Source organism: Cryptomeria japonica, chromosome 8, assembly GCF_030272615.1.
Source record: "Cryptomeria japonica chromosome 8, Sugi_1.0, whole genome shotgun sequence".
Classification (NCBI taxonomy): domain Eukaryota; kingdom Viridiplantae; phylum Streptophyta; class Pinopsida; order Cupressales; family Cupressaceae; genus Cryptomeria; species Cryptomeria japonica.
Genome location: NC_081412.1, coordinates 331653790 through 331675117, shown reverse-complemented (window position 1 = coordinate 331675117; position 21328 = coordinate 331653790). Strand labels below are relative to the sequence as shown.

The following is a 21328-nucleotide window of genomic DNA, read 5'->3' as shown; positions in this document are numbered from 1 at the left end:
TCCCGGGCGGGCAATCCCGAATCCCGCTGCCCGCTCGACATACCTAACTCCAGTGCTGGTCAAACTCATAGTTCGAACCACAACGCGTTTTCATCCATCTTTCAATTCCCCATCACCATTAGCTGGCAAGTGGCAACCCAAACTCCAAATTGGCAATGATAGTGATGTTTGTTGTTGATCGGGTGTAAAGCCTCCCCTATTACCTGTCCGCCGCCTCGTAAATGCCAATGTCTTTCATCCATCATAATAACTCCCCACGTATGCATGCCTACCTGTATCCGCCAAATACCAAATTTACAAATTACAAATTTTAAGCTAATTTCATTTCTACCAGCTCATACTTGCTAACTTGATCTCCATATTAGAATATGTCGTATAAAATAACAAATGGGTTGCCCGCCCTCCTCATCTGGGTCATGGGTGCTAAGAGGGGGTTTCAAATTTGAATAATCTTAACTTGTGTTGACAGGTCATATGATGTGGACTGTCAATTGGGCTTTTATGGGTGACAACCACCTCACCATCATCACTTGGTATTGTTTGTCTGTGTTTTTTTTAATGATACAGTTTATTTGGGTTGGAGCACATGTGACACCTTTAGAAAATCGTGCGTTCATGGAAAGAAAAGAGCTTGGATGGACACATGGGTGTCTTATTAATGATTATTCCTTAAGCCTTGATTACAAGGCGGTGTCATTAATCTCTAATGTCACTTCAAAAGGCTAGAGTTACCCTTCGCACGCGTCTCTTTGTCCAGAGGATAATCCGAGCAATTATTTCGTCGCTGGCTTGTATGATTTCCATAATTTTCACATTTTTGTTGATGTTAATCTTACTTTTACAAGGTAGTGTTTTTGGCTATCTTTCATGCTAAATGGTTTATGTCGAGAGTTCAGAAAAGCGCTTTAGTTGTTAATTTCAGTGAGTTTGCCATGGGAGGTGATAGAGTTCGCCTTGAGTCTAATAAGCCCGACGATTTCAAGGACACGATGGTTTGGAACTACTGCGTTGAAGGTGAGGTGGTGGAGTTCATGGAAAACTTGCGTGGACGTGATGAACAACTCTCTATTCAATTTGTTATTTCTTGGAATAATCGCAAAGTTGTTGTTGGGGGAATCTCCTTTGAAGTTTCTGAGGAAGTTATTGCTCATACAACTGCCCTTTCTCTGGAGGGAAGGAGATGGAAGCAGACGAGTCATATGGCAAACAAGGATGGCCTTAATAGATTCTTCAAGGGGAAGGAAGCCCCTATCAAATTGCAAGGTGGTTTTGCCATAGATGAACTCCAACATTCGTGGGACGTGGTATGTATAATGATCATGAAATATTTTACTCTTAAGGGCCACCACAAAATTTATTATTATTATCATTTTCCCTTGTTAAATCATTTTAGGAACCATGATCTTGTATGTTTGCCTTTCTATCTATTGCATTCTCTAGAATGCTCAATCAAGGAAGCCCTACACCCGAAAAAATGAGGATAAGCAACTTATCCCCCTCTACCATGGTCTAATTTACAGGCTCTATCGTTACCATTTGGCTTTATACCCCCCCCCCCCTCCCGCCCTTTGTAACATTATGTTAGTTCAACCCTCTCTGCATGCCTCTCACCCTTAGGTAGTGTTTGTGAGTGGAGTGGCCCCTTCCAGATTCTTCCAACTCTCTAATGAAGCTTTTGTTTCCTCTCCTCTTCTCTCCTCCTTTGTTACCATCACAGAGCCGAGCCCCCTACCTTCCCCTCCCCCTCTGCTACTAAAGAGCAGAAACCTTTTTGCCCTAAGGGCAAGGGTAAATCCATTGTAAAACATAAACAAATTGTGATTGATAATTCCAGCGTGGAGGACATAGATGAAGAAGACCCTATTGTGAAAACTGAGGGAAGGAGAAGGTCTCGAAGGCTTGCCTCTAGGGGTGCTAGTGAGAAAAGGAATAAGAATTAGATTGTTGTTGATACTAGAGATGATCCTAAAGTGGGTGAGGGTGGCGGTAATTTAAATGAACTTGAGGGGGAAGAGGTTGGCACTGTTTGCAACTTGGATGACTTTGGTCCCCCACTGGACCCTCAAGATTTGAATGCAACAAATGTGCTCCCCGCTGAGAATTTTGAAGATGTGGCCCCAGATAAAATTATGCAGAAAGTGGACCCAATCATTAGGATGGCTTCTGAGTTAGATGAAGGGGTCGATGGTAACGAAGGGGTTGTTGTGGAAGGGATGGACAAGGGTAAGAAAAGTGACAAGAAGAAGGGGAAGAAGAAAAAAGATAAGAGATGCTCTCCTACAGAAGAGGACCAACGAGAAATGTACAGGGATGACGAGATTCAAGCCCTCAAATGTGAGGTCTGTGAGCTACGGAACCGTCTGGATAGTTTTGGGGTGGACAAGGAAATACTAAATTTGAAGGAGGAACTCAGGGAGATGAAGCGTAGATGGGACACTAGAGATAAGCAACTTGTCAGCATCAACAAATTTTGCATGAGAATCATGCACAACTCGGAGATGACCCTTTGTCTCCTATATGACAAGACTACTAAAGATGATGTGGATAAACAGGCTTGCAAGGAACTCTACAGGTTCCTTAATAAGGATTGGGGCAATGTCCTTGATATGGCTAGGCTTCTTAAGCCAGCATCCTAGGTCTTGGTCTATTTGTTTTTTTGCTTATGTTGTTGCTTTATGATTCACTGGACTTACGGGGTATGCCCGTACTACTCTCTTTTAATACTATTAAACTCTCACTTTAAGTTTTGTTTTGTGTTGTTAAGGTGTTGTTAATGTGTTGTTGATAGTCTCTGGACTATGTTAAGGGTCAATGCCCTTGTTAACGTTGCTTATATAATAAAAAACAAACTCTAATGGGTTTAAACTAATTTCATTTCCATTACCAAATAAAGGATTCATACATTAGCACACAAAGTATTCATGCATATAAGAGAAGGATTCTAGAAATACCACGCAATCTTATACACTTAGTGTATCTTTAAGTATGAATATGAAAAAAATAAAACTAGCACTTGCACCACAAGGGGTGCAAAGGTTATGTCGATAGAAAAAATATACTTAAGTTAGTATGTTGAGTAGACATATTGCTTATTGTTTTTTTGATTAGGTAATTTCTCGTAGCATAATTCTAAAATATTTTCCATAATAGGCTCAAACCAAATCTGTAATTACAAATATCCATTTCAATTCAAAATCAATGGAAGTTATAAAGAGCTCTTGCATACTATACTATAGATGGAAATATATTGCTTAATGAAAACATATCAAAAACCATTCAGATGGACACAATGAATTGGTGCAATAAATAAATCATTCTAGACCAAGGATCCTAAGAATATTCTCAATGAGCAGTTTACCCCGTGAAGAATGTAAATAGAAGAAATTGATACTTTCAAAATATTCCACCAAAAATTTCACCATTTCACAACTTCCATAGAAAATAACTTCCAAGTGAAATGGAGAATTTTTTTTTTTTGGTATTTATTTTTTGATAAATGTTTTTTATTGCAACATAAAAATAATTACTTATATAAAGTAAACTTTAAAATAGTTTATTCAAAGAGCTGCAAGAAATAAGCAGCACCCTGGCTAAAGCCCTAGATAAAATCTGATTCCTGGACGGCCTGCTGGCTTTCAGGGGCTTTTGTTGGCTTTTCTCGGTTTTTTGCTATTTTTTTGCCTTTTGTCCCGTTTCTCGTAACTTTGCTATTTTAAGCTTGTAAAGGGTTTCGGGGTCCCTTCAAAACCTGCTTTTTCATTAATCAAAAACTTTAAAATAGTTTATTTTCTAGAATTTATTTTATGAAAATGTTGTAATTGTAATTTGTGTTAAGGTATATAATATACATTAGAATAGTTACAATAACATGAATTCACTATGCAATTTTAAATTAATAACATTTCACAATTGGAAACTTGCAATAACTAACATCTATTACGAATGCAAGATTGGAAACTAAAACCATTAACCTTTTTTTCTTTTTGAAATCAAAGAATTAAACTAAGGAAGATGTAATCTAATTACATATGCATAATTTCATCAATTTAACAATACAACATGAGAAAGAAAGAGAGGTTTAGAGATTACAGTTTTCTTGATGCTCAATCTAATCTATAAATAGTCTTTTGCATTGTTCGTAGGATGGAAAATATAATCAGGGCACTTTTCCACCCAACCACAAACTTACTAGTCCCTCGTGTCATTTCCAACTAGAAAGGGCCCGACCCTTCGTAGGGAATTAAAAAAGTTGAACTCATGCCATCTGAAACTGGTGTTTAACCCTACACAATCCCTAGTCAGCCACACACCATAGGATACTCCTAACTAGTATGACTTCTAACCGAGTTGTATATCCGGATTAATAAACTAACTGACGTTTACCATTAGTAGCATCACATTGGCCAAAGGTTTTAATGTATTGTAATCATGCCAATGCATGAAGTCATCATTCATCACCCTCCTTAGCTTGACTGATTCCTTAAAGGCTCAGAGACATCATGTCAATCCCTATGCTATCTCCACACTAACTCTAAGAGGCTCATTAACTAGCATTCATGTTTAGACCAAAGATGCACATAGTGGTCAACAAACTTGTGAGATTTTGCCAAGATCGAGGGCACAATGAAAAGCACAAAAGAGAGACAATAGAAGGACAAGAACAAAATTGTATTCTCATCAATATGCAAATGATCAACTGGATTAACCAATACAATGAATACGAGCTTGTTTATATAGGCAAGGCCATGTGGATATACGAGCACACAATCATGACATGTGGTTCAATGAGAAACAAGAGCAGGTAAGAAATACTAGGGGTAGGTAGGAGAAATAATATAATATTCCACAAGAGGTGGATGATCCATTGAATGTGGAGTGTAACAGCAAGATAAGACCACAAAAGGTGGAATTTCTCCTACAAGCTATATCCCTATGTGCACACCTCCCTAAGTGTCTCATATCCAAACTACGAAGAGATGCATTATCCTAATTTAACTTAAGTAAAGTGTAATAATATCCATGATGAATATTTATTTACACCAACACCCCCCCTTAAGTGCAACTTAGGGGAATGAAGACTTAAGTCAACAATGCAAGATGGGTCCTGGCTACTAGGCAATGATAGGTACCCACCTACAAAATGCAAATGCAAGCAAAACTATGCAATGCAATCTCTCACAAATGGAGAAAGGGAGAAAACCCAATGGGAAAAAACTCCCCCCCCAAAAGAGAGATGAATGTACAAAAGACTCTCAAAGAAGAAGGACAAAACCTCAGAGAGGAAAAAGTCCCCCCCATAAGAGAGGAAGGAGAAGTCAACTGACCCCCCCCTAATGAGACATCTCGCACCCCCAAGAGAGCTCGCAACTGCTGGAACTTACTCTCGATAAAAGGTTTGGGGAATATATTTGCAACCTGCTTCGTTGTAGGACAATACTGCAAATCAATGACCTTCTCCTGAATCAGCTCTCGGATATAGTTCATATGAATCTCGATGTGTTTGGTCTACTAATGTTGGACCGGGTTCTTTGAGATTGCAATAGCACTCTGATTGTCACAATGTAGAACTATCGGTCATGGAGTGTTGAACCCAAACTCTGTGAGAATCTATTGAAGCCAAATGGTCTCAGTCGCTGCGTTAACAGCTCCTCGATACTCAGCCTAAGTCGAAGAGAGAGAAATAGCATGTTGCTTCTTGCTCTACCAACAAATGGGGCCCGAACCAAGGTGAAAGTTGTAACCTGAAGTAGACTTACGATCATCAAGATCGCCAGCCCAATCGAAGTCTGTGTAACCAACCAAGCGAAGTCATGTGCCTGTTGCATAGTGAATCCCATAGTGATGTGTACCCTGGATGTAATGAAGGATGCATTTGGCGCCTTTCCAATGAAGCTCATGTGGTTCCTGGATGAAGTAGGAAACCATGCCAACTGCAAATGAAATATAAGGGCGTGTGTGAGTCAAGTAAATGAGACTACCCACAAGTTGATGATACAATATGGCATCGACTGGTGGAGAAGAACATCGAGCCTCAAGCTTGACTCTTGAAAGAAAGGGAGTCGGTGCAAGCTCACAATCAGTCGTGTGAAAGCGTGCAAGAAGATCAAGAGCATACTTGGGTTGCGAAAGAGTGATCCCGGAAGAGGACTGTGAAATCTCTATCCCAAGAAAGTAGTGCAAAAGACCCAAGTCAGTCATAGCAAATCTGTCATGCAAAGTAGATTTGACCCTACTAATGATGGATGCAGTGCTCCCTGTAATGATCAAATCATCAACATAGAGCACAAGTATCAAGTGTGAGTCATCCTGTCGCAAAATGTAGACATTCGGATCGGAATGACACTTGGTGAACCCTGCTGAGAGAAGAAAGGAATCCATCTTGGCGTACCAAGCCCTAGGGGCCTGCTTAAGGCCATAAAGAGATTTCCTTAGTCTGCAAACCAAGGAAGAATCTTGGATGAAACCCTGTGGCTGCTCCATATAAATCTCCTCATCTAGATCCCCATGAAGAAAAGCACTCTTCACATCCATCTGATGTTCAACCCAACCATGAGTTGTGGCAATAGAAAGTGTCAAGCGAATGGAGTTCATCTTGGCTACGGGCGCAAAGGTCTCAGTATAGTCAACACCAGGAACCTGAGAGAAACCTTTCGCAACAAGTCGAGCCTTATAGCTATCCACACTACCATCTGCTGCAAACTTGGTCTGATAGATCCACTTACATCGAACTATCTTTCTCCCGTTAGGGAGAGGGACTGACTCCCATGTGTTGTTCCTCATCAAGGAACTATACTCTTCCTCCATAGCGCGGTCCCACTCAGGAACCCCTGATGCTTCCCGAAATGTCTGTGGATTAGAAGCGGTAGCAATGAATGCATGTGGAAGGTCCTGATGTTGTGATCGAGTCCTCTGTGTATTTGAAGGATCCCCAACAAGAGAACCCGCTGACTCAAGTGTCTGTCAAGCCCAATGAGGTCTAGGTGGAGGTGGAGAATGAGGCTCCTCAACTGCAAGTGGACCCTGCGAAGGTGTAACCCTGCGAGTCAAAGTTGAAGGAGTCTCATCATCTTAATCACTACCATCACTATCCACAATGGAAGAAGGTGGAGGAGGTATAGAGGCTAAGCTAGGAGAGCTTTCCTCAAAGTGAACACTCCTCTCAATAAACACCTCATGTGTCTTAGGATCCATCAATCGATATGCCTTAACACCCTCAGGATATCCAACAAAAATACAAGGCCTACTCTAAGGTTCCAATGCCTTGCATTTCTGCGGAGGTATGCGAGCCCATGCTAGACACCCAAAGACTCTAAAATGTCTCACAATCAGTTTCCTACCAGCCCAAGCCTCAAAGGAGTAATACCTTGCAAATCTTTGTGAGGAACCCGATTCTAGATGTGTGTGGCACAACTGATAGCCTTTGCCCAAAAGGTGGGATCAAGAGAACGTGCATGTATCATACAACTAGTCATTTCTTTGAGAGTTCTATTCTTGCGCTCTGCAACTTTGTTCTGTTGTGGAGTGTAAGCAATAGAATGTTGGAGATCAATCCCCTCAAATGCGCAAAAATCCCCAAGTCTTTTGTTCACATATTCCCTTCCATTATCTGTGCGAAGAATCTTGACCACTTTCCTGGATTGCTTCTCCACACTAGTCTTGAAGTCCTGAAATCTGTCAAATACTTCACTCTTATGAATAAGAAAGTAGACCCAAGTGAAGTGGGAGTACCCATCAATGAAGGTGAGGACATAGCGGGCCTTACTAAATGAAGGTGCTAGAAATGGACCTGCTACATCGTTGTGAACAAGTTGAAGAACTTCCAAAGCTCTCCAAGCTTTCTCCTTATCAAACTTCTCCTCGGGATGCTTGCCCATGGAACAACCTGAACATACACCCTCCGAAAAACTGATTCGAGGTAGACCTGTGACCATGTCTTTAGTGCTGAGCTGCTGAAGATAACGGTAGTTGAGGTGACCAAACCGCTCATGACATAGCTTACTTTCTAAATTTGAATGAGTAAGCAAGGCCCTAGAAGGAGAACTTGGCACAAAGTGGGAGAATGAATAAAGCCTTGAGTTGTCATTGACTTGTCCCACTGCTACCAAGGCATCATTACCAAGTTCCTTTACCACAACTGAATCAGGTGTAAACTCAACCTTTTTCCCATTCCCATAGTGAGTGATTTGGTAGATAGAGAGAAGATTGGTAAACAAGTTAGGAACATAGAGAACATTCTCAAATGTTCCATCATCCATGTCAAGTGAACCTTTCCCTTCAACCTCAACTTATGTATCATCACCTATGTAAATGTGAGGTACCTTTGATGGCTCCAATGAAGAAAACTGCTCCTTTGTAGAACCCATGTGATAAGAGGCACCCGAGTCAAGTATCCACTGTTGTGAAGAACCTGTTGTTGCCACAAAAGCTTGCCCTTTCCCCTTAGATTGTGAGGAAGAGGAAGGAGATGAATCTTTCTTTGTGTAGGCAGATGGCAAGTTGATGTTGTTTTTCTTAAGAAGATTTGTCAACTCATCAACTTGCTTGGTGTGGCATCGATGATCATCATGACCATACTTCTTGCAATAAGCACAAGTTGGTTTATTCTTCTTAGGTGGAGTCCCCTTCTTGGAAGAGGATGAAAAATGGCCTTGTGATGGAGAGGACAATTGCCCTTTTTCCTGTTGTGGCTTTGACTTAGATTGCTTCTTCTTCTTGTTGGAATCTTTGTCTTGACTCCCTTGATTAGCCACCAAAGCCTTGGACTTTGAAGACTTGAGAAGCCCCATGTTCAACAACTTAGATTGTTCCAATATCAACATTTCTATGAAAGCATCAAATGAAGGCATAATGTAGGAACTCCCCACTGTCAAACGATGAGTTTGGAAGCTTGAAACAAATGTTGCATATTCTGGTGCAAGCTTGTCCAACAAGTTGAATAGCAACTAAGCATCCTTTTTGTCTATTCCACAATCCTTAAATTTTGCTCTTAGCTCATTTGCTTTGGTGACATAATCTTGGATTGTATCAAAACTCTTGGGATCCAAGTTGGTGAGCTCATTGTCAATCTTGTAACCTCTTATTTCATCAACTTGACCATACAATTTCTGAAACATATCCCAGGCCTCTTTGATTGTAGTACACTTCTCAATGTGAAAAATGAGGTTATCTGATACATACTTATGCAAAGTTCCAAGAGTCGTGCAATTCTTAGTGATCCATTCTAACTGAGCATTAGGATCAGGTGGTGTTGCTATTGTTCCATCTATGTAATGCATGATACCTTTTTTCCATTAATTTGCTCCATACTTTAATTTTCCATGATACATAATTATGTGGAGTTAAAGGTGGAAATTTATGAGGACTCATTGCAACAAAAATGAAAGAGCACAAGGAAAGGGAGACACAATCACACAAGACACACCCCCCCCCCCCCAAATGCACTCAATCAAAGAACCCCCCCCCCCCCAAAAAAAAAAATGATGATTTGACACTTTATACTTAGTGCGTGTACAAGGGGCCACTTGCAAAAAATGGCAAAGTGGACTTTTGATTTCAACTTTACAACCGCCTCAATAAGGCAAAAGAAGACTCAAACTAATAATGCAAGTGATCTAAACTAAGATCCAAAAATCCACTCAAAATCTCTGAAAAATGATCATAGATTATGAAAGTAGACAAAAAAATATAAACTTTAAAAAAACGGCACCTGAAAAGGAAGTCGTATGAGCTCAAACGAAGCCTTTGAAGTTGCAAAATTGAGGATTGGATAGGTACAGCTGAGAGAATCTGAAAATTTCAAAAAACATGTTCACCAAAATCATAAAATAACCACACCACTGTGAAGAGAACAAAAAAATATCCCAAATAAAAAAAAATTGCACCCAAAAAGGAGCAAAATTGAGCAAGTTATGAGCCTCCAAAGTTGACCCAAAAATCCAAACTGCTCAACGAAGAGGGGTCTAATTTTTTTCAAAAAATGTTGACTGGGCGTTGGCTGTGTGCTGTTGACTGGGCAGAAGGTACGGACCCCCTAAAAAAAAATTCAATTTTTTTTTTTTGAAAAAAATCCTAAAATGTTGTACCGTACCCGCTTGAATTGGGCAAAAAATTTCTCCAACACCCAAAATTTGACTTTCGCCAAAATAGGTCAAGTTTATACTCATTTTTATGGAAACGGCCTCTCAAACGCAATGGTGAGGTCGAAAATGCTCTAAGATGCCTCAAAAAAGCACAGTCCCTCAGATCCGAAAATAGAAGCCTTACAAGATGTCTCCCAAAACCAATCAATGAAGCCCCAATAGCTCTGATACCATGCGAGATTTTGCTAAGATCAAGGGCACAATGAAAAGAATAAAAGAGAGACAATAGAATGATAAGAACACAACTGTATTATCATCAATATGCAAATGATCAAATGGATTAACCAATACAATGAATATGAGTCTACTTATATAGGCGAGGCCATATGGATATACGAGCACACAATCATGACATGTGGCTCAATGAGAAACAAGTGTAGGTAAGAAATACTAGGGGTAGGTAGGCGAAATAATATAATATTCCACAAGAGGTGGATGATCCACCGAATGTGGAGTGTAACAGCAAGATAAGACCACAAAAGGTGGAATTTCTTCTATAAGCTATATCCCTACGTGCACACTTCCCTAAGTGTCTCATATCCAAACTACGAAGAGATGCATTATCCTAAGTTAACTTAAGTAAAGTGTAATAATATCCATGATGAATATTTATTTACACCAACAAAACTCATGGTGGCTTTAGCTCATTTGGTGTCATTGACAATTTCTTGGATTATTAGATATGAGATTCATACTTGTGCACTTGAGCTAGAAACTTGCTCTCTCATGAGTACAAGAATGAATCCTTATTATTGGATATATAAACAACATTATTCCTCTTTTTGTTCTGTGTAAAATTCTTTTTCAAATTAGCAGACTTAAATTACAACAATTAAAGTATTCATATTTCACATAGTCTCATGATTGTTTATTGTTTAACAGTTACCAATACTTGGCCATTATAAACTAGTAAATGTCGTTTGGTTGCATAAAAAAATTGAACCCTTCAGGGTTGTTCATTTACTAACTTGAGCCTTAGTTTCCAATGAATACTATGGTTTTTAAAAAATTTCTTCCAAAATAGACCTCTGGTCTTTGTTATTAAGGCTTCCACTAAGTCGTTATGTTCTTGTTCAATAAAAGATTACTTACTCACACTATTGTTCTCACGGTGTTGTTCTTAAAGAACAAGGATGATTCATACTCTGGAACTCTTCCAAGTTTCCAATAAATATGGTTATGTTCATTTTAATAAACAAAATTATCTGTATGAAACGTACAGACTATAAGCATCTCTCATTCTAAGGAATTCTATCTTTCACTTCCAACTTTCATTGAAGCGGAGATGCACTTTTCAAAGTAGGAGAAAGAATACGTATTTCTAATCTTATTGAATTATAAAGCTTATTTTTCAAACTGCATTCACAAAGTTCAAAATAACAAGTGCATGACCTATAGAGCTGCAAGTCAAATAATGAGCAAGAGTTCATTTCCTGGTGAGCTACGATCAACTCCCTTCCTTGTTAGCTACGGCTTAAGAAATGTTTGTGTGAAGACAATCGCTGCTAAAGCAAGCTTCAAATTCTTGAGCAGAAATTTAATACTTTTCCAAGCTCGTTTTGAAAGAATTTTAAACCAATAATCAGACAAATGACTCTCTATTCCCCGTATATAACATACAGATTTCAAAAGTTCCAATTTTTTTGTTTAAAGAATCGGTTAATGGCATTTCCAAACATCTGATGTCAATTTCATGAAGGTGGTGATTTTTAGTTTCATTAAAAATAACCACAATATAAATATTATTTTCTTTCATCTGTTGAGAGTCGATATCACTTGCAATTCAAAACTTATGCCAAGTTTGAGTCTTGTATAATATATGGACTGAACGTGGGACCAAGCTCCCATCATCGTGGCAAGGTCTATAAGGCCATGTAACACTAAGGTGATTAAAGATTTTAAATTACCCTTTACATATGCTTGTGTGTGTGTGTGTTTTAAGCTATGAACACACACACACACACACACACACACACACACACACACATACAATATACAATATACAAATGACAATGGAAGTTTCCATTAATCATTAAGAACATAAAGAGTTTTTTATTAAGGCAAAACCAGGTTTTGAAGGGACCCAAAGCCCTTTACAAGGAAATTACATATGATGTATTATTTAAGCCCATCAAAACAGAACAAACCAAATAGACAATAGGACTGACAGAAAAACAAGGCACACAACCTTATGTCAACAAAAAGCCAGCAGAAGAACATAGCTGCACCAGTAAAAGGAACAACACTAACCCAGGTTCTTTAAAGTTTTAGCAACTTCAGTTTCAAGTCGATTCATCTTCTGGGCCACATCCTTTAACTTCAAGATGTCTTGAGGCAGATTAGCAGTCTTCTTCTCTTTGTACTTTCCCTAGTTCTCTTGCTCATACCCAAAGTATCCTCAATTCCCAGGTCTTGATCCTGGTCCAAGTCAATAAAAACCCTGTCCTAGTGAAACTTTTCAAGCTTGGGCACCACAGTACTCATGTAATCTGCTGAAGATTTAACAATTTTATGACTATCCTCCATAATTTTGCGCAGGGTGGTCTCACATTATTGATCCTCTATTCTGCTTCCTTGAACTTGTTATCATACATGTCCTTCATTTTTTCAATAGCCTCCACATTCTTTGTTAAACAATCTTCCATCATTTTCTTCTCATTTTAATTCTAAAGGGCACAAATAGGGGTCCCTTGAGATTTCTCCTTCACATTACTAGAATGCATGGGCTCAATAGTAACCTGCAACTTCTCCCCCAAATCCTCCTTGGCATGTAATTCTTCAATCTTAGAAGAAAGGGCTCTTTGTTTGAAGTTGAAGCTTTTAATCTCATGAAAATCTCATCTGAAGAGTCTAAAGAGATACACAAAGCTATTATTGGCGGTCTCCAAAACCCCAAAAGAAATCTCTTGCTTGGGCCAAAAATCCTAAAAGCTCAAGTCCACAGACTCCTGAGAATCCCCCTCCTTGTCATGAGGAGAAATAGAGTCCTCAGAGTTGAGGGGAGATAGGAACATCATGCTCCTAGGAGCTGTCAGATATCACAAGGGTCAAGCCTTTCCCTTTCCCCTTGATTTTCTTCTTAGACTTATCTCCCCCCACCGAAGGAGAACCCTTTCCCTTGCCGGTCCCTGTAGACAAATACTTATGCTCCCTTTTAGGTTTATTGGGAGGGGTAAAAATGACCTCTTCCTCCTCATCCTCAGTGTCCCATCCCTCACTCTTAGAGATACCACTACCCTCCCCATCATAATCAGAGACCAAGAGAGCATGATTAGGGTTCTCAGAGGCTCTGTCCTTAAAATGCTCATAGATAAGCAAGATTAACCCTTTATGCATAACAAGATTATTGTGGGGATTCTCTCTAAATTCATTAATACTGGCATTCAGAAAAGAGATTAGGTAAAAAGGAAAGGAAATCTTCACCCTATGTCTGAAGTGGTTGAGCAAAACAAAGTGGCATCCATAAATCTTCGTAAACCTGTCGTCCAAAGTGAAGAACTTTGTAATTGCTTTAAGAAGTTCCTTCCAAATGGGCTTTATCTACTTCAGCTCAGAGTTAGACTTGTTAACCTTAACCAAATTCACCTTCTCCTTAGTCATCTTAGGGAACTTCTTCACGACACCATCTGATAGCTTCCTATCCCTATAAAACTTGATGCCCTCCATAGATAGGTCGGTGACCTCTGCAACAAGGCTCTCATCCACCACAACTGCCTTACCAAAAAGATTGAGCTTCCTATTTTTCCACTCTGTCACAAAAATCTTAGTAACTCTTTGATCATTCCCATAGAGCATCCCCATGAAAGGCATCACCCCTCCTTGTTGCAATTGATACCAGATGGTAGCATTATTTTTCCAACTCTCACAGTTAATAGGTTCCACCCTTCCTCTATTCCTACCCATCTTGCAGGATAGAGAGAAATGAGCCCAAAATAGGTAGAAAACCAGACAACTCTCTAAAGAGCCATCAAACCCAGTAAAGCCAAGAATAACCCAAAAAGCATGCAAAATAAAAATGAAATCTCTGATATCCAAGGCTTTTTGACAGTGTCCATTCGCAATAATGATCATATAATCAATGAATTGCATCATCAAGAAAAGTGGGCAAATTGCCAATTTTATCATGTGTTCGGTCATATGATAGGAGGGCTTTAACATCTACCGCTAGGGTGTCCTCCCCATACCAAGTGCTTTTAGATTTGGATTTCACCCCCAAATTAGCAAGACAATCAGCCACGATATTAATTTCTCGATAGGCATAAGAGATGAAGCTTCTTTCAAAGGTTTGAATAATCTCAATTGAGGACTTTATTAGATTTTCAATGGTCCATGAAGCTCTATTCTCCCCTTTTAGACATTTGATAATATTGTTAGAATCACCTTCAATCCATACCATTCTACAATTAAGATGCCTAGCAATTTCCAACATTTGGTAGGCGCCCATGGCTTCTGCAAGGTGGTTGGTCTGGCTACCTATGGGGAGTGCCATCACCGTGAGACATTTGCCATTTTCATCTCTAATCACTCCCCCACACCCAGCCAGCCTTGGGTTTCCCTTAGCCGCCCCATCAAAATTAATCTTCATCCATCCGCTAGGAGGGTAGTGCCACACTAACCCCTCTCTTGTCTTCATGATCTAGCCCATAGGTTTAGATAAATCAAATTTTAACCACCACTCCTTGGACACGGTAATATCATAATCCTTGCAAGGGACACTAGGTTTTTTGCTTAGAGAACCACCCAAAAGATTAATATTCTCCCCAATAGCCCTGCAAATTTTCTCTGAAACGGCCTTAGGAGGAAGGGCAGTATCCCTAAAGACTCTATTATTTATCTCCTTCAAGACCCCCATGAGAGATGAGGAAATATAAAAGACTAGAGGACCTTCAAGAGTTGATGGGAAGAAGGACAAACCCATTGAAAGAAGAGGTCTTGGATCGACTCAGGGAACACCCAACAAAGGTTCCATTTCTGTAGGATCCTGCTCCATGTTTCACAAGTAAAGGAACAATGGAGAGAGATATAGATAGATTCTTTAGCCTGCATACACAAATAGAACCTATTAGGGATCATGAAACCTCTAGGGCATAGATTATTCTTAGTAAGAACCTTGTTCTGAAGAAGGAGCCAAAAAAATATATTGACTTTAGGAACAAGATCTTTCACCCAAGCTCTCGCCCAAAAAGGAGGGGGAGATGAGGAAGAATTTAGCAAAGAGATAGTTTGAAGCCACTAAAAAACATCCAAAGGAAGTACCATTCCAAATTATAAGGTCCTCATAAGTAGGGTTGAGCGTTTGAGAATTGAGAGAGAGTTGAATGGGAAGAAGAGTTTCACTCACTGGAGTAAGGTTGACCCAATGATGATCTAGCCAGTAATCTACCACAAACAATCCAAAAATGGATGTGCAATTATCCACAAAAGGGGATAAGGAAGAAACGCTGCATAACGGTTCATTAAAGAGCCAAATATCTTCCCATAACTAGATTTTATTACCATTACCAACCTTCCAGCCCACACCTAAAGCAACCAAATTTCTATCCTTTAGCACATTATTCCAGAGTTGTGACCCGAAAGGAATAACATAGTAACTTATGAGTTCCTTCAACGAGGAGACACTATGCAGATACTTGCTTTTCCAAATAAAGTTCCACTCCCTTTTCTCTTCATAGATTCTCCAAATCTGCTTAGCCAAAAGGGCCTTGTTAAATATCCTGATACTTTTTATGCCAAGTCCTCCCAATAATTTAGGCCTGCAAACATTCTCCCAAGCTAGCAACAAAATGCGCTTCCTCTCCTCAACTCCTGACCAAAGAATTTTTTTTTTGAATTTTCTCAATGATATCCACAAATTTAGAAGGAATATTGAGCATACTTAAAGCATAGACAGGCAAGTTTTAGAGAGAAGACTTCAAAAGTTGAATCTTACCTACTTGACTAAGCAGAGATCCTTTCCATCCAACAAGTTTCTTGTTGAACCTATCAATCAGGGAGTTCCAAAAGAAGTCTGGCAGCTTTGAGCAAAGGGAAAGACTAAGATAAGTGGAGGGAAGGGATCCAATTGTTGGCATATGTGCAAAGTATAATGACATGATAGTATTCTATGTTGTCATTGATGTCAATATGTTGAAGTATGAACCGGTATATTGAAGTAAGCAAACTGGCAAGAGAACCGGTATGATGGTATGAAGTGAACTGGTATGATGGTATGAAGTGAATCGGTATGATGGTATGAACCGGTATATGCAGAAAGTGAAGCGGTATGTTGGAATGTGAACCGGTATATGCAAAGTTTGTATCAGGGTTTCATTTGATATGACTAGCGGTTGGTAGTCTCAGCTTCAGGGTTTCTGGTTGATGCATTCCAAGTCTGTGTGATTCGACCGATGACATCTGGTGATGAGTTAGCATTGAAATGAAGATGAGATCGCGTTGCCACGTCAACCTTGTGCACATGAAGAATCTTCTCGAGGATCTTGCATGAAGAATATTGATTCTATCCACCTCGGGAATGTGCAAAATCTCAGTAAACGGTGGAGAGCGCGTGATGGGTTATCAGCTTCTAGAAGCGGTGAAGAACAAACGATGGAGAACATCTTTAGATTTGTTCAAGATTGTTTTACTCTATGCAATGTGATTAAACGGTCAAGATTGGACCGACTGTATTGATAACTTAGATGCTTAGGGTTTTAGGTTTTGGCTACCGACCTAATTATTGTCTATAAGGTTGACGATGTTTGTTGTTGAAAAGTTGTTGGCAAATGTTATCTGTGTATCCAAGTGAAGAGATACTTGATTCTTGCCAAACCAGAATAGTGAGTAGATATCTGTAGAGTGTGATTACAGATGTAAAGGAACTGAAGTGGATCTGCCTTAGCATTGAGTGCTGTTATCAGATCATTGTATTACCTGTTGACTTCTAATCATTTCAACAGTTGGAAAATCCCTTTATAGGGTAGCTTTAACAAGCTTTTTGTAAATCCTTTAAAAGGGTGACTTAAAATCATTGAGTTCTTAAAATCCTCTTGCAAGGTAACCTTTAACAGGGTTTTAACCTTTAACCAGGTATTTAGCCATCCCTTAACCGGGTGATCCCTAGCAAGATCGGTTCCTAAGCAGAACCTGTTGTAAAGTCTTTAACCGAACTAGGATCCTAACAGAGCGGACTTCTGAAGAGTTCAAGAACAACTTGTGGTATTCATCCCCATCGTGGTTTTTCCTAGTTGGGTTTTCACGTGAAAAATGAGTGTGTCATGTGTGATTCTTTTTCATGTGATGTTTTAGTGTTTTCTGTTAAGCGATAATGCAAGCTGATCCAGTGGTCATTATATTTCTGATGTATTACTTGTTTAAGCATATGGGTGAAGTAGAAATGAGATATTAGGTTTTAAGCATATGGGTGAAGTGGAAATGAGACATTAGGTTTTGTGAAGATCTAAGTGTTACCGGTTTATGACTTTTATAGTCACTGTGTTTTACCGGTATTGCCTTGATTTAGATCGATGATGTTGTTTACCAGTTAGTGCAGTCTTTGCAGTTTGAGTTGTTTGTGAAAGTTTTTGTCCATACTGATTCACCCCCCCCCCCTTGCTCAGTATCTGTTGAGTATTTACTATTCATCATTATTCATCACCAATCTCATAGCCAAGGATGATAGCGATCCTTCTTTGTCTTTCCTCAGGAGTATTAATAAGGAAAAGGGAACTCTTTCTCCAATTGATTAACTACCCCGAAGCCTAACCATAAATATTCAGAGTATTCTTCAGCATTCTAGTTTCCCTAATGTAAGAGTTGTCCAACAAAATTGTATCATCAACAAATTGTTGGTGAGAGCATACCAAGTTAGAGGATGAAGGATTAAAATCCCAGACTCTCCCTTCAGAAACCAACTTCTGCAAGTATCTTTCCAAACTTTTAGCCATGATAATAAAGAGAATAGGAGAGATGGGATCACCCTGTTTGAGGCCTTTGGATGGATTCAAAAAGTGAGAAGGGGAGTGGTTAACTATCACAACAAGAGAAGAGGTGGATATCAGCTGCCAAAAAGTTGAAGGACTCTATTTCCAAATCCAAACGCCCTTAGGATTTTGAATAAAAAATACCAATCCACCCGATCATAGGCTTTAGATAAATCCAATTTCATTAGGAATCCCTGCTTACTAGAAACCTCCAAAGAATGAATATTTTCATGCACAGTAATAATAGAATCAAGGATCTGTCTGCCTGGAAAGAAACCATTTTGTTGAGGGGATATAACTGAAGGCAAGAGGACCAGTAATCTTGAGGTTAAAACTTTCAAGTTAATCTTTTAAAATGAATTGCAAAGGCTAATAGGGTGAAAGAAATCCATAGAAGCAGCTCCAGAAGATTTAGGAACCAAAACAATAAAAGTAGAATTCAACTCTTTGAGTAAATTCCCAGCTCCAAAGAATTCTTTGACAATATTAATAACATATAGTTCCACAATATGCCCAAAATTCTGGAAAAAGAACATGGGGAAACCATCAGGGCTCAAAGCTTTGTTACCTTCAAAAGAAAACAAAACTTTTTTTATCTCCTCCTTAGAGGGAATGGTAGTCAGGAATATGTTATGTTCTTCTCCCAAAACAGAAGGGATATCCTCTAACAAATTATCTTGAGCTTCCACATTCAAATTAGGATCAACAAAAAGAAGCGAGGAGAAGAAGTGAACAACTTCCCCCCGAATATATTCTTCCTTATCCAAAACCACGCCGTCGATAGAAATGTGAGAGATCCTATTAGCAACTTTATGTTTAAGAGCTATCATGTGAAAAAACTCGATATTTTTATCACTAGTAGCTAGCCAAAGTGATCTCGATCTTTGCTTCCATATTTCTTCATCCTTAGCAATATTATCATGATATTTAACTAAAATATCATTTTCCATGGCTAGAGAGATAGAAGTATACCCCTCCAATTGAATCTTATCTTGGATCTCTTTGAGGTGGAGTTGGATGGTAGACTTCGAAGCAAAAATATCTCCAAACACCTCCTTATTCCAGCGCTTGACACTATATTTGATAAATCTTAATTTTTGAGCAACCTTGAACATCGCAGATCCATCTACAAAGATATTCCACCAATTCTTAATACATTCCTCAAGCCTAGGGTGAGAGAGCCACATTTTTTCAAACCTAAATGGGAAATTTTACTTTCTTGAAACTGCATCAACAACAAAAGTGATGAGAAAATGATTTGAGCCAATCATTAGGAGAGTCGTAAGGGAACAAAAAAACTTAACCATCCAATCATTAGAAATAAGGACCCAGTCTAGGCGAACTTGTATCAGCTCATTTCCAGCCCTCCTATTAGTCCAAGTTTAGCTCGCACCCTGAAGAGAAACATCATGCAATGCTTGGTTGTTGATGAATTCCATAAAATCCAGTCTTCTCTCCATCTACACTTGAGATCCTCCAAACTTTTCCATTTCTTGAAAAGGTGTGTTAAAATCTCCCATAATAATCTAGTTGTCATCCAAAAATTTCAAACTGCAAGAATCCAACCTTTTCTAAAATTTGCTTCTAGCTGCTTTCTCATTTGGAGCATACATATTAGATAAAAACCAAGAGAAGTGATCCCTTATATGATGAAACCTAATAGAAACTATATTCGCCTTCTCATCAAGAGATTCACCCTTAATGTGGTTAGTATTCCAAAAAATAGCAGTCTCGCCTAAAGCACCCTAAGAGTTACTGCCTACAACCCCACAATTTTTGAACAACTTAACCTTTTCCACCATTTCCTTAGACATTTTATTCTCCTGAATCAAAACAATATCCAGTTTATTATCTCTAATAAGATTCCGAAGAATATCCTGCTTATGGGATCCATTAAGACCTCTTATGTTCCATGAGATAAATTTTATTTCTTACTAGGGGAACAAACCTCGAAGATGGTTTTTTGGCTATCATCTGCTAAATTCTAATGACACTCATGTTCTCTATGTCATTTAGAAGATCTTCTGCCTATTGGGGATTTTGGAGTACCAACATCTGCCTTCAGTTTGTTCCTTATAGAAATGACAGCCTGAGGAGCACCTTTTCTTACTTTCTTTTTTTCAACTAGCGTGCAAGAATCCTCTCCCTCCAAAACATTCTCTTCATACTTTTGGTTCTCCTTACCATCTTTTAGAGAGCCATCTTTCCCCTGCACCTCAGACCATACCTTATTTATCTTATCTGGAGAAAGAGAAGAAGGATCACCATCTGGGAATGCAGATTTTAAAAAATCCAAAGAATTATGAGTTCCAAATAGCATCATTAAACCGTTAGACAAACCACAACCCTATTGGGAATCGTCCTCCCTCGATAGATCCCTTTCCTTTCTATTTATCTTAGTAGGGGAAATAGAATCACCATCCCCATTGCCAATCTTGCCATCTAATATTTCTCCTTCCTCCAAATGTTGATCTTGATTCAACTCTGGGAAGGGTTTTCCAATCTCCTTTTGATCTTCCACATTTCAGATCTTCTCCTCATCCAGATTAGACTCCTTACTAGGGATACCATCTTGTTTCTCTTCCTCAATCAACCTCCCTTTCTAGATTCAGTTTAGGGTGGGGGGTTCTCACCTCTTCCATTTGTTGAGTATTTGGGATTTCCTCATGACCAAGGTTTTTGTCAAGACTAAGATCATGATCTTCACCTTCTTTCCGATTCATATTCACTTTCTTGTCTCTCCAAACCTTCTTCTTAATCACATTTTTCTAGGCGACCTCCTTATTAATCTGCAAAGGACACTTTTTCACCTGATGCCTAGATTTCTAATAGAGAAAACAAACAAAGGGCATAGTTTCAAATTCCACCGTTTGAACCCATTTCTCCAACTTAGACACAATCTCCATTGAGGAGGGAAGATCTGTGTCATGGCTAACATTAACATAGATCCTAGCAAAGACCATTCTCTTTTTGGTCGGTGTCATAGGATATATCACTAGAAGCTCCCCAATAGAGCTAGCTAAACCCCTAAAAAAATCTTCATACCAGTATTCCAACAAAAAACTTGGTAACCTCACCCAAACAGGTGTAGAAGCAAAGATAGCATCATTCAAATCTAGATTAGGGGTCCATCTCTTCAGAGCCAAAGATGACTTCCCAATCACTCAAGGACCTCCGCATAACACATTAGATAATAATTCTTCACAAGAGAAAGTGAATGAAAAGAAACCC

General features: G+C 39.1%; 1 protein-coding gene across 1 annotated transcript; it reads right to left on the bottom strand.

Moving 5' to 3' along the window:
- Window positions 1-18447: 18447 nt before the first annotated feature.
- On the bottom strand, window positions 18448-20420 carry LOC131857658 (uncharacterized). Its single transcript, XM_059210356.1, has 2 exons — window positions 20147-20420; window positions 18448-19223 (listed from the first exon to the last, which is right to left on the bottom strand). The coding sequence occupies exons 1-2, from the start codon at window positions 20418-20420 to the stop codon at window positions 18448-18450; spliced, it is 1050 nt and encodes a 349-aa protein (XP_059066339.1).
- Between the last annotated feature and the right edge of the window lie 908 nt (window positions 20421-21328).

Bases quoted from the DNA above. Each gene is read 5' to 3' on its own strand.
- LOC131857658 (XM_059210356.1), bottom strand. From the start codon at position 20,420: ATGATGCTATTTGGAACTCATAATTCTTTGGATTTTTTAAAATCTGCA. The intron at 19,224-20,146 runs GTACTCCAAAAT...ATATCTTTGTAG, and splicing joins CAAACTGAAGGCAGATGTTG to ATGGATCTGCGATGTTCAAG.